The sequence below is a fragment of the Microtus ochrogaster genome, unplaced genomic scaffold (genome assembly GCF_000317375.1).
Source record: "Microtus ochrogaster isolate Prairie Vole_2 unplaced genomic scaffold, MicOch1.0 UNK31, whole genome shotgun sequence".
NCBI lineage: Eukaryota > Metazoa > Chordata > Mammalia > Rodentia > Cricetidae > Microtus > Microtus ochrogaster.
The window spans coordinates 1,148,395-1,161,268 of NW_004949129.1; the positions used below are offsets into that span (position 1 = coordinate 1,148,395).

A 12,874-nucleotide genomic window follows, 5' to 3' on the forward strand; every position below is an offset into this window, starting at 1 on the left:
ATGTGACAGGAACACTAACTGAACTGAACATGTTGTGTTCATATAGTTATGTGATCACACACACACACACACACACACACACACACACCACAGCACGGTGCGACTCCACTTCCTTTTCTACCACTGCATCCTACAATCGTTAAGGCAGGGAAGTATCAAGACTTCCCTGAGTTGCTGAGCAGATCAAAGAAAGAGGATACTGGGTCCCTGATGTGACTTTGCGGGTCCTACATTCACCTTCTGGATGCTTTTTATGCTAAAACCAATTCCAGATACATTCTCTCATACCACTCATTCTTCCGCCAAACTCTCTTTAGTCTTTGCTTTCAATGCGCTCTTTCATTTCATTAATTTCTACTCATGGGTATGAAAATATTGGGTGATGGAAGAACTGGACAGTATTATCACTTATCCCTGCTCTGCAGGGCCGACGGGTAGCCCCAGAATTCAACCAGTTTCTCTAAATGCTAACACTGCCCTTAGATAACCACGGGTCATCTAATCGGAATTAATAAAATGAGCCTTGGAATGGTCCAGAAAGGTGCCTCTACACACACTAGCTGAACACCTAATTATGAAAGTAGTCCTTAGAAAACACTGGTAATTATGAAATTGTCCAGTTCGGATGTCTGAACCTTTGCTTTCAAGACTTTCCAGTAGTACAGATGGCCCAGTCCCATATAGAGGGTATCAAGACACAGGACTACAAAGAGCCTGGGAAGGCATCACAAACAGTTGAGCTGGCTATCTGCAGGCAGGTGAGGCTAATCGGAATTGGTTCTCCTGGAAAGACATGTAAATTGTCCCAGGTATGCGACCTGGCGAGAGTGAGCTGACAGCTGCGGACCCTAGGCTCGGACACCCATCGCCATCACTCAATCTCTAGAAGCATCTAGAAAACTACAAAACTCCCGTGTTGCTTTTCGCTGAGGCTTCTGAGGCAGGGAGTCCCGCTGGGCGCCGGCGAGAACCTAAACGCGGCGACCCGAGTCCTCCCCGCCTCCAGCCTGCAGCGGCGGCGTACTGAGGACCACAGCGAAGGGGATCGCCGGGGTGCGGGAGCTGCGTCCCGCCCTCTCCCAGCAGAGGCTCCGGCGTGCCTTCGCCCGGCGAGGGTCTCACACAGTGACACCACCGCCTCGGTGGATCCCTGCCGCACTCCCGGCGGCGCAGTTCCTGCCGCCCGGCCGCGAACCAGGGCCCGCAACGCGGCCCGGCCTTCTCCGCCCTCCTCGCCGTGACGAATCGGCGCCCGGCTGGGATAGGATCCGAATTGGAAGAGTTCTGAGGAAACTGGAGAGCCTGAAAAAAAAATCCTCGGCTGCACTAAGCCTCGCCACGTCTTTACGGGAAGGGCTATTCGTCTGAAGAGAGCCGGCTGCGGCCCGCAGAGAAATCCCGGAGCGTGTGGAAAGTGCGAGCGCGGAAGCTCCGGCGCGAGGGGCGGGGCGAGCGCGGGACAAAGGGAAGCGAAGCCAGAGCTGCGGGCGCCTTTTCGGCCCGCGGGTGAGTGTTTCCAAGTGGGTCCGACCCGGTCGGGGAGGGTGGTGGACCGTGGTGTGTCGGCTTGGCGGGACCCCGAGTTCCCGCGGGGTGCTGGGGGTCGGGCTCAGCTCCGAGGCGGGAACTAGGGCCAGTGCGGCCTCTGTGAGGCCTAGCGGCGGCGGGGTCACAAGAAAGCCCCATCCGGGACAGCTCTTCCGAGGCGCCACTTTTCCCTTTCCGCTGGACCTCGGACGCTGGCCGAGCACGGATGCACACCCCCCTGCGGGGAAGTTGTCAGAAAAGCTCAACCTTGGCCACAAATTCAGGGGGTGGGAACCTCGGGAAGCCCTCCGAGCAAGGCCAGCGGGGGGCCCTCACCCACCTGGAAAGTGGTTCCCTTTTTGGTTCAGGCAGCGACCTAAAGACTTCCGAGGTGGCCTGGAGTGAGGAGTGAACTCAGAGACGGCGTGGGTTGGGTTTAAACCCACCCCTGGCAGTTCTGGGCCTACGGCTTTAGTCACTATCCTAATGGCCCTGAGACTGTTTCTTGGTTTGTAAAGTAAAATGAGGACAGCCGTACGTGTCTGGTAGGGTCGTTGTGAATAGTGAGCGAGACTGTGTGATAAGCCTACCTTGTAAAGGTGATTAAATATTCATCAGATACTGAGTTCCATGCCAGGCACTAGGGTTAGATCCTCTCCTACGAGTTACGGGAGAGCAATCAGTTGTTAGCCTTGAAGTGTAAGGGACCAGGGACCCTGTTACAGTTTCTGTCGGGGCTCCCCACAGCAAGGCCTACTGGGTGTTGATGGAAGAAAAGAGAGGCCTGGGCTGAGAAACTTGAGTTCCCATATCAGAACTCTTACCCCGATGATGTGAGGCATTTTCCTAAAATGAAGACTAGAAGTATGTTTAAGTGTTGTACGTAGCGATGGGTGAAAGGACTCCAGTAAGCATAGTTTATTCACCTTTCTAAAAATGAATTTTCATCATTACCGTTTGTAGTGTGTGTTGAATAAGGAGCGGGCTCACATCTGTCCATGTTGTGAGCTGGTAGTACTAGGACCAAATCCGTGAAGAATTGAGCTAGGTTTGAGCGATACAATAATAAATTAGACCATCCCTCCTCTCTTTCAAGACAAAAGCGAGCCATATTGGCCTATCGTGTAAGGGAAGATGCCATTGATCTTTGTAACCAGATAAGAATACAGAGAAGATGCAGTTGTTCTGCCCAGATAATTTATCAGGAAAGTACCTGAGTAATGTCTGAAATGGGCTCTAAAGGACCAATAAGAGTCATTCCAGTAGACTCTGAAAATATGTTCCCTCACTTAGGAAACTGTTTACCAACAGAAGAGAACGTAAAAGTCGTTATCATACCAAATTATCTTTCACACTGTTTCCAGGAAATAGGCTTTTGCTCTGTCTCAATAAAAGATGGCCCCTAAAAAAAGCAGAGCTGCTGGTTGGGGATTGGTCAGCGTCTGGTAGGCCTTGTTGGGGTCACCCTGATAATACATCCCATTCTATTGTCATTGTTTTTTTTTACCAGTCTAAGCAAACGTTTGCATGGCATCAGCAAAATGTTTTCCATACAAGACGTGGCTCGATATCATAAGCAAAAACTCAAAGATCCATTTCTAATACAACTCTAAATTTCCCAGTAACTTTATTCATTTAATTCTGATCAACCAAATGATTACAAGAACTAGTTAAAAATATGCAAAAGGCTTGATTACTAGCAATTAATAGTGATGTAATTCTGCTCAATACCAATCAAACTACCCTATTCTTTAGGAAAACATTCTCTTATGCTTGCTGAGTTTTGATTCTCTTTTTTTTTCTTTTTTTTCTTTTTTTTTATTTTAGTGTCTCAGATTCATTCTTAAGGAACTGAGAACTTAATCTTCCAAAATGTCAAGTAAGTTTCAATTTTTATATTTATCAATCTGTGTTAATACGAGACTAATGCCCTAGCAAATGGGAATTCCAAACTACTCTCATTTTTTTTTTCTTCAAAACAGGACCATTGGTAGTTTTGTTGCATAGTATTATATCTCAGTTGTTTACAAGAAGTTATTTATTTTCTTTCAAACAGAAAGACCATCTTATGCCCCACCTCCCACCCCAGCTCCTGCAACAGTAAGTTTTAATTTTCTTGTTAATGTAATAGCCAAGTCTGGCCTTGATACAAAAACCCAGATGTCTTCCAGTGACAATCACTCAGTCATTACAGCCACAAGATAGGAAATTCTGCTAAAAATCAGCACTTCCTACTAAATAAAATAATTCTTTTCATCCTACTTTGAACCAAACCCAACATCTAAAATTACATATGTGAGCTTCCAACCTCCTGTGCTCTGTTTTTTTCCTAACGGGAAATGAATGAAACGCTTCTTCCTTGTTTTCCCTGTCTATGCGTTGATTAGATGCTCGCTCTGGCATTATTTGTCATTTTGCTGTTGTTGATTTTTAACCCTAACCTTCACCTGGTTATCACGTTTTTTCTCTCCCTCTAAGGCTAGGGACATAGCTGAGTGCAGAGCGCGCGCCTAGCATGTGCAAGGCCCAGGTTGGAGCCCCAGCAACACAGATTTTTTAATTAAACTTTCTTGTCGTATATATAAAATTTTCACATTAAATAAACTTTTTAGTTCTGAAGATAACAACACTCATCATAAGTCTTATTTTCAAGCTGCTCAAGTAAGAATTTCATTACCCGTGGGTCAGAACTTGCTGCTGAATTTTGCTCTTCTCCATAAATAATGCCGATTGGCCTACTGATCTGTTTCAAAGTGTCTGGTGGTGGAAACTGTTTTCTCCCAGCAAGCTCTAGCCCTGCTTGATCAGCATGTAAAATAATCGTCCAGTCCACAATTCAGATTTCACAGCAGCTGTGCAGGCCCTTGTTGATATGCTGAAATGGCTTTCTTACCATTTAAAAAACAAAAATCACTTAGCATAACCATATCCTACAAAATCAGAGTCAGGGTTATTTTGATTTCTTTTGTTTTGTTTTGAGACAGGGTCTCTATGTAGCCCAGGCTGGCTTCGAAATGGTGATCCTTCTGCCTCGGCCTCCCAAATGCTGGGATTAGCAGCATGCCCAGCCCCAAATTAATTCTTTAATATCTGCTAGCTCTTCCTTCCATCCCTCTACCAACTAATTTCAGGCTAGTCTCCTTTTATTACTAATGAGTTCCTTTGTCATTTTGTTTTCTCCATTAGGTAACTAGTCTGATTTACTAACCTGTAGGTGAACGTTTTAGTTATTTATAAGCAGTTTGTTTCTCCTGAGATGATTTTTTAAAAAGCGCATCATACATTCTTAAGTTCACTTCATGTGATACAGTCTATAAAGTTACTTTGGTAGACTGTAAAGTCTTGTGCTTCATTATTTTCTTTCTTAAAGAATAATTCTTACCACCATCTCCATCACATGCTCATGGCTGTGTAAAGATTGAGTTGAGCGATGAAGAGCCTCAAAGCTATAACTAGGTCCTTCAACTTTAGAAATGGTATAATTACCATATGCTAGTTTCATTTTTTTAAATCCCCTATTTGCTCACGTTATTGATTCATATTGAACTCTCATTCTTTATGCAGTGTTTGGAGGTATCATTTTATATAAATAGTGCCTCCAGGTATCATTTTTATATAAATAGTGCCTCCGGTAGTTTATATGAACAAACTTGCTATTTATTTTTGAAATAAAGACGTTTTAAAAACTGGATCCCCTCCTGAGTTTCATACAAAGAAGAGGATCTTTTTTTGTCCCTTGTACCATAATTTCACATCTTCACACAAAATTCAGGAGCTAGGAATTCTAACATCTAGTAGAATGAATATAGAATGAGTTAGCCGCTCTCTCTCTCTTTTTTTACTCCATTGCTTTTCCCACCATCACCACCACCCACCCCTCCACAGCCACCACCCAGATGAACCACTCCATGTGTTACATGCACTTCTTTTGTGCCTTTACTATTTCATCTGTGTTTTGCTACTTAAATATGCTTAATTTGCGTCTTTTCTAACTATGGGCTATAATTGATCACTTTATTCTCCTCTAAAAAGTATCACATGTGCTGCCTGCTTGAATGAATGTCTTTGGATACTAAGGATATGTACAAGGGCATGTTTTAGGAAATGACATTGATTTTGTGACGACTAAAGTCTAGTGGGGATGTGTCAAGCGTACTCTTGTGTAATCAAGGAGAGCTATGTTAATTGCATGTAAAAATGACATTGCTATCACTTACTATGATTGAGTTTGACTAAGTAAACTATACATTTTTGGTTTCTCTTTACTACATTTTTTAACGCATTTTGTCTTGATTTTTATGAACATTGGATGTCATTGTATTAACCACAAGGCCACAATTACATAAGAACCCATTTGTGATTTTATCAACACATAATTCACAAAAATCAAGAATTTTGTCGCTGCAGCGAGCAGTTGTATTTGGAAAGGCTGAGAGCCTTCAGGAAATCAGATGAAAAAGAAGTTCCAGTCTGGCAACTAAAAAGACGTAGTTCCCATTAAAATTAAATGCATGATCACCTATGGAAGATGGATCAAAGAAGAGATGGAAGAGAAAGCCTATGAGAGAATGACTGGGTTAAAGATCAGATAGTACCCCAGTATGAAATCTCTGCATTTCTTACAAGTCCTTGTTTGAAATCATGCATGTGACATCCATTGAATCCAGCATATGTTCTTTCCTACTGACAATTCCTGGCCTCCCGATTTGAGTCTCTTCTCATTTGTCACATATAAAATTACTTAAAGCTGTCTTTGAAAGCAGATCCATTTGTTTTTGTTTTTAGTAAATGAGTGCATTGGTGGCATCCACATAACTGTCCAATAAATCATGTTTTGTTTGCATGTAGTGTTTTCAGACTTAAAGTTTATCATACTTGAAGCTTTCCCATCTCAGACATCACAGATTGCCAAATTCTTATCTCATACTGTTGACCATGGTAGTTGTAGATGTTTGAAACTGCAGTGTGATGCCTTCCTCAGAAACAAAACACAACATACTCTGTCTCACAAGCATCCTTAACCCCCACCAAGGAAAAGAGGGAAAGAGAAGAAACATGCACAATCTCACATGCACATGCATGCACATACATACTTGCAGGCTGGTTTCTCAATTAAAAAAAACTTAATTTCTGCAACAATAACAAAAAGAACAATTACAACACATCATTGCTTGTTTAAATTCAGGTTGCTTTTGCATGCCATATTGCAGATCATTTTTCATTTCTGTGTTTTCCTCGTTTGAGCTCATTTCTCATTCGTGTTTTTGTCTCATTTGTTTCCATCAGCAAATGCCCAGCACACCAGGGTTTGTGGGATACAATCCATACAGTCATCTCGCCTACAACAACTACAGGCTGGGAGGGAACCCGGGCACCAACAGCCGGGTCACGGTAGGAGAATCAACTATTACAGCCTCCGGCAAACAACTGGAATTGACCAGAAATGCCTCCAGAGTTAGGTCCTTTTGAATCAGAAGCACAGCCATTTAAAAAAAAATTTAACCTGACTTTTCAACTGTTTTGTACAGTCTTACACTGGAAAAAAAAAAAAGTGCAGTCTGGATATATACTTAGAAGAAAAGAAATCCATTCTGTTTGGTGATCAATAGGGATTAAGCCTTAAACACTTAATGCTCATACTATCTATGTAAACAAATCTCGAATTCTTTTGGTTAACATACTTTATGTCATGAAGAGTGTCTTTTGTTGTCTAAGGTAAATTGGTGGCGTTACTCTCAAGGATGTAGTTTCTTAAGGAATGCTTGGACTAGACCTGGCTTCATCTGGACTAGAAACTTCGGGCAGCCCTGCCCATCCAAACTGCCGCACTCAGCTATTTGTCTTTTGGATTTAGTGATTGACCTATCTGAGACTTGCTTCTTTCCAGTTTAACACAGAAAAAGATTTTACTGTCACCTCAAGGAATTTCAGAATAAAACTTGAATTCTTGGTGTCAGATAAGTACAACTGGAGGTCTGTTTCTAGTCTGTTGTGAGAAAGATGGGTCCTAAAATTTGGGGTGTTTTCATTTAAGTGATTCAACTAAGATAATCAAAACTGGATACTTCAAAGCTTTTATTTTTAAATTATTTTAAACTCCAAGGAAATTAAGGTAATAAATCCAAAAGTCAAGTACCTCCATTAGAATGTGGTGATGGTGAGAATATATACAACACAGAATGGCTGTAATCTTTTTAGTATCTGGTTTTTCATTTGCTGTTTTCATAAAAAAGAAATGTAACTCAAAGAACAAAACCAAAGCCTCTCACCCTGCAGTAAAGCTATAGTTGAAAACTCGTCACTATCAAACCGTGTGTCTGTCTTGGTAAGCACATTGCTTAGCATGATAGGTTTTGTTTGTCTAAATTTTTCATTGTTTCTGCATAATTTGTACTTCATAAGCATATCAAGTTCTATGTGCCATATGTATTTCACAGTATCTGAAAAGGATTCTGAAAAATATGTTTATGTGTGCATTGTGCAGTGCACATAGTTTCTATGTGCAGCAGTGTATGTTTTTCTTTGGCCTAAATGTGTTGTTTCACAAGTGTAATGAGTGGCAAGGTTATCGGATGAAAAAGAACATTATAATTCACATAGTAAGCAGAATTAGTTTTAGATCATTTGTGTTAATGCAGAAATTTTATTTATGGGTATTAAGAATGATGATTTCTGAATCACTCCATACTTTAAGCTCTTTGTAGCCATGCTGATGAGCCAGTAGTCGCTGTGATCCTAGAATAACTTGGTTTTGGGTTTGTATAAACAGCCAGTTCTTAATTTGTGGATAGCTGTGAGGCCTCTCTGTTGTTACAAAGTAAGGTCATTCAGTAGAAACCTGATTAGAAAAGGGAGAGTTCACTCCTTTCTGGACCTCGGCTGGTCGCATGTTTTCAACCCTTTCCCTCTTAGGGAGTAGAGAACTCAGTGCAGAGTGAGCTCTAGCCTTCAGTGGGTTAGGAGTGAATTTGGTGTGTGCCTTCTCTGTAGTTGTTTCTTTGTATTATTGTCCTTTTGTTCTATCACCTCCAGACTGACGTGTGAACAGACTGCTGGAACCCTAGGGCTTGCATTCTCTTGTATGTCTGACTTAGTGTTTTGGGACTCAGGTGCTTATAAAAAGGGTTTGTAGAGAATGACCCCAGTGATGCACTACTTGGTGAGCAATGTTCCTGTTGAGTAAATTGTTTTCTATAAATAACCATAGTGATTTGGTGAAATGATTCTGTGAAACTGCAGTCAAGAGCTGTCTTAACATGTGGGTTGTTTTCAGATAATAAAGCATTAGGTACCTTTGGAGGATTAGGATAGCTTTGAGTGCAGCCCATGCCTGATCGGTTTGTTCAGGTGATGGTTCACAGTCTCTAATATACAGGATCGTAAACAGATTGAAATAGAGTGTTAAGAGTAGCCTACTTCTTGCTAGTAGAAATCCAGTCTCCAGAAGAAAATCCTTAAATAAGACCTTGCCAGAGAAACAGCTAAGAATTGAGAAATAACAAAAAATTCTCTTGTGCTACAAAGATGAATCGACCACAAAATCATGGACTTTCTCCACAGATTGACCAGGACCTAACTCTTAGATCAGAACAGTTTTTATAAGCCTAAGTATTTGCTTCCCACCTCCAATTCATTGCAAATGGGAAGAAAGAAATTGGAAAGGTGGAGACTCGGTGCTACAGGTGGATTTCCTGATAGCGATAAGGAAAGGTCCTCATCGACGGCAGAGTTGAGCTCTCCAAAATTGTGCTCCTAGGCCACTTAGCCAAAGAGCAGGGCCGACTGCAGTTTTTCTTATTCACAGCACAGCAAGCACATAGTAGCTGTTCCTAGTTGACTCTTAACAAGAAAGGACGGAATACCGCACTCAGTGCAGAGTAGAAAAATGTTTGGAACATTTAGAAAGGAGTCTGAGATATAAAGCAGATTGGTGATATGTGATGATAAACTTCTTTAGGGTCCCCAAGCCAACTGGAATTTCACTTATTATTCTTAGGGAGTAGGGGAAGTATTGTTTTGTGTTGTTTTGTTTTGTTTTTTATTTGTAATTCTGTTTGGGTCCCTTTTTTTGGAAAGGAGGTAAATTAGCAAATCTATTAATGTTCTAAAATGTGATTCTTTGAAAGATTTGAGAAAATATTTAAAAACTTTGGTTTTTAGCTGTTTTAATGTATACCCAAAGTTTGAAATGTAAATGTGTTAGACTTTTTACTTGTTAACGGTATTTTGGTCCCTTCAAATATGGGCACAACTTTATTTTGGTTTGTCACTCACTTTGTATTCCAAAAGTTTGTCTGGGACTGGGTTAGAAATGTTTTCTAATCATGTCCTGTATTGGGAAGCAGACTTTCCATGCAAAGGTTAGCCGTGTAGGACTCTGACTTCTTAGGGCTCCCGCAGTGGTGCCTGCATCCCTGATTGGCTACTCTAACCGCTGTGACAGTTCTGCCTGCACGTCTCACTTCATTCCACCTCCCACTGCTGGTTAAGACCACATCTGTCTGTGGGTCCGAGCAGCAAGGACTTGCTGGTTTGTGTGTTGGTGATGAGAGTGAAGCAAGCAGTCCTCTCCCCGTTCTGACCGTGAGTCAGTGTCAGGGTTCCTTCCCCCGCGACGTCAGAGCCAAGTCTGATAGAGCATGTTCCTTCTTATTCTGGCCCCTTCATCAGTGTGGAGATATGAAGAGGAGATAGAAAAGTTCAGAACTAGATGCCCTTGGAATGGCAGCTTTATATATGGGGCATCTGCTGGAAGTCATCTGATGTCTCCTTGCCTGTGCCTCGCATAGACAGGACCAATCACTTTAAATATATATTTTTTTTAATTTTCCTTTTTCTGTATCCTGTCCTTCCTTGTCCTCATTTCTTTTCCACAAAAGCAATTTTGTGGAATGGGCCTCAAAAGTAACATGAGCAAGGTCTGCCAGTGTCAGCACCTAACGCGCTTCCTCGTTTCCTTGTGGCCGGCTAATGAGGAAAGGACAGTGTGACTTGATCCACTGTAGGAAAACCGCTGCCCCAAGACTACAGAGACATGAAACAAAACTACAATCTAATGTAAAACCTTAAGAGAAATAAATCTATTTCTAAAGGACATATTTTATTTTCTTTTTAAATGTATTTGCTAGGTTTCTAGTTACCTCCTATTTCTTATTGGTGATTTTTTTTTAACGTGGGAGGTGGTCTTTATGTTATTTTTCTGGGGTACATTGCTAATATAACGAGATCCCCTGTAGGCAGTGTGCGTATGGTAAGTGCTCAGAGTCTGCAGATATCCAACGTTGACTGTATGCGTAATAGTTACTGAGGAAATAAAAGGTAATGTCCTAAGTGTGAGGCGTTTGGCATATAATTCCATTCTCAGTGTATGAATTATGTATAATACTTTATTTTTGCAGCCAGATTGTCCAACAGTGGAAATAAACTGCTAAGTAAAACATTAAATATTATATGTGTTTAAAGTCATTTTCCTTTGATATAAACATTTCTGAATTTACAGTGATATCTATTTTCTTTGGCGAAAATAATAATCTTGTATCCATGGACGAGTAGAAGAAAGGCGCATTAGAATTTTTAAGGGGCTTTCTTTCAGGTGCTGGTGAGCTCCTAGCAATTGAAGAATGAATGTGTTTAACTCTTTTACAGGCGTCATCTGGTATCACGATTCCAAAGCCTCCAAAGCCACCAGATAAGCCGCTGATGCCCTACATGAGGTACAGCAGAAAGGTGTGTACCGGGGACCAGAAGATGGCCTTCCATGCCACTGCAGACAGGCTCGGTGTCGTCCTTACACAAAATAGGGGGAAGGATTAAGTGGTTCATTCTGTTTCAGAGTTCCAGAACTCAGATCGAAGAGGAGCATGGTTAAATAAACTGCTAATATCTTTTAAACAGATTAGTCTGTAGCCATGAGTAATACGTTTTAGAGAATATTGAAAGACATGAGGAAAATGTTAAGTAGAAAGGAGAATGTGCCAGGTGATGGTGGCGCACGCCTTTAATCCCAGCACTCGGGAGGCAGAGGCAGGCAGATTTCTGTTAAGGTCAAAGGCAGCCTGGTCTACAGAGCGAGTCTCAGGACAGACTCCAAAGCTACAGAGAAACCCTTTCTTGAAGAAAAAAAAGAAAGAAAGGAGAATGCAAGACTGTATATATTAATATCTTATTTTTATTAAGAATAATAATAAGTTTGAGGTGTAGCTCAGTAGTAAAACATGTGCCATCAGAGCCCTTAGGATCAATTCCAAGGGCACAAAATGAATTAATTTGTAAGTATAGTAAAAGTATTACTTTGATCCTAATTATTATTTCTGTGTTTGATAGTATGACGCCATTGTATTATACAAATTAACTCTTCTAGATTTGCTTGAACTGTTAGAGACAACTGTTAGAGACATATTTAAATTGTTTGCTTAATTTGCTGTAAGCATGTACTGTGATTAATGGTGTTCTTAAATTATCAATTTGAAGTATTTGAGTAAAATGACATGGTGTATGAGATCTGCCAGGGTAAAGATGAAATGAGATAAGCCAGCTGTTGGCAGTTTTGAAGCAGGCTGATTGGTACGTGCTAGTTTGATACTGTCTTCTCTGCCTTTGTTTGTATTTAAAGGGTTCCATAATAGAGTATTTTTAAATGACTATATACTTAGGCATTAATATTGAATTTTTAACCGTTGATTTTTAAGGTCTGGGACCAAGTAAAGGCTTCCAACCCTGACCTAAAGTTGTGGGAAATTGGCAAGATTATTGGTGGCATGTGGCGAGATCTCACTGATGAAGAGAAACAAGAATATTTAAACGAATACGAAGCCGAAAAGGTAGGGGATAAATAAAATATTTAAATATAAATAAAACATTTTATTATTTGTGAAAGAAACATAAGGCTTGACCAGAAAGCTGAGGCAGCACTGAAGTTGTGTCCACCAAGCTCCACTCACCTAATGTCTGAACCTCGTGTTCTCTGTTCAGAAAGAGATGACTGTCATGTCACCGTGCTTTGCCTCGTGCAGATGGCTGAGGCAGCACATGGTAGCCTGTAGGACGTACATTATAAAACACCAACACCCTTTCAATTTCAGATAGAGTACAATGAGTCTATGAAGGCCTATCACAATTCCCCTGCATACCTTGCATATATTAATGCAAAAAGTCGTGCCGAAGCTGCGTTAGAGGAAGAAAGTCGACAGAGACAGTCTCGCATGGAGAAAGGAGAACCTTATATGAGCATTCAGCCTGCTGAGGATCCAGATGATTATGATGACGGCTTTTCAATGAAGCATACAGCTACCGCCCGTTTCCAGAGAAACCACCGCCTCATCAGTGAGATCCTCAGTGAGAGCGTGGT

General features: G+C 41.4%; 1 protein-coding gene across 5 annotated transcripts in view; it reads left to right on the forward strand.

Moving 5' to 3' along the window:
* The first annotated feature begins 847 nt into the window (after positions 1–847).
* The window catches only part of Smarce1 (SWI/SNF related, matrix associated, actin dependent regulator of chromatin, subfamily e, member 1), a 23,775-nt gene continuing 11,748 nt past the window's right edge, over positions 848–12,874 (forward strand). Inside the window, exons 1-7 of one of the 5 annotated variants that reach the window (XM_026789867.1) lie at positions 848–1,506; positions 3,355–3,406; positions 3,584–3,627; positions 6,814–6,918; positions 11,173–11,253; positions 12,216–12,347; positions 12,609–12,872. In XM_026789867.1, the coding sequence (XP_026645668.1) occupies positions 3,400–3,406; positions 3,584–3,627; positions 6,814–6,918; positions 11,173–11,253; positions 12,216–12,347; positions 12,609–12,872 (633 nt within the window). In that variant the 5' untranslated portion in view covers positions 848–1,506; positions 3,355–3,399. The remainder of the gene's footprint in view (positions 1,507–3,354; positions 3,407–3,583; positions 3,628–6,813; positions 6,919–11,172; positions 11,254–12,215; positions 12,348–12,608; positions 12,873–12,874) is intronic. The other 4 variants (XM_026789868.1, XM_026789870.1, XM_026789871.1 and 1 more) reach the window with 4 other exon arrangements.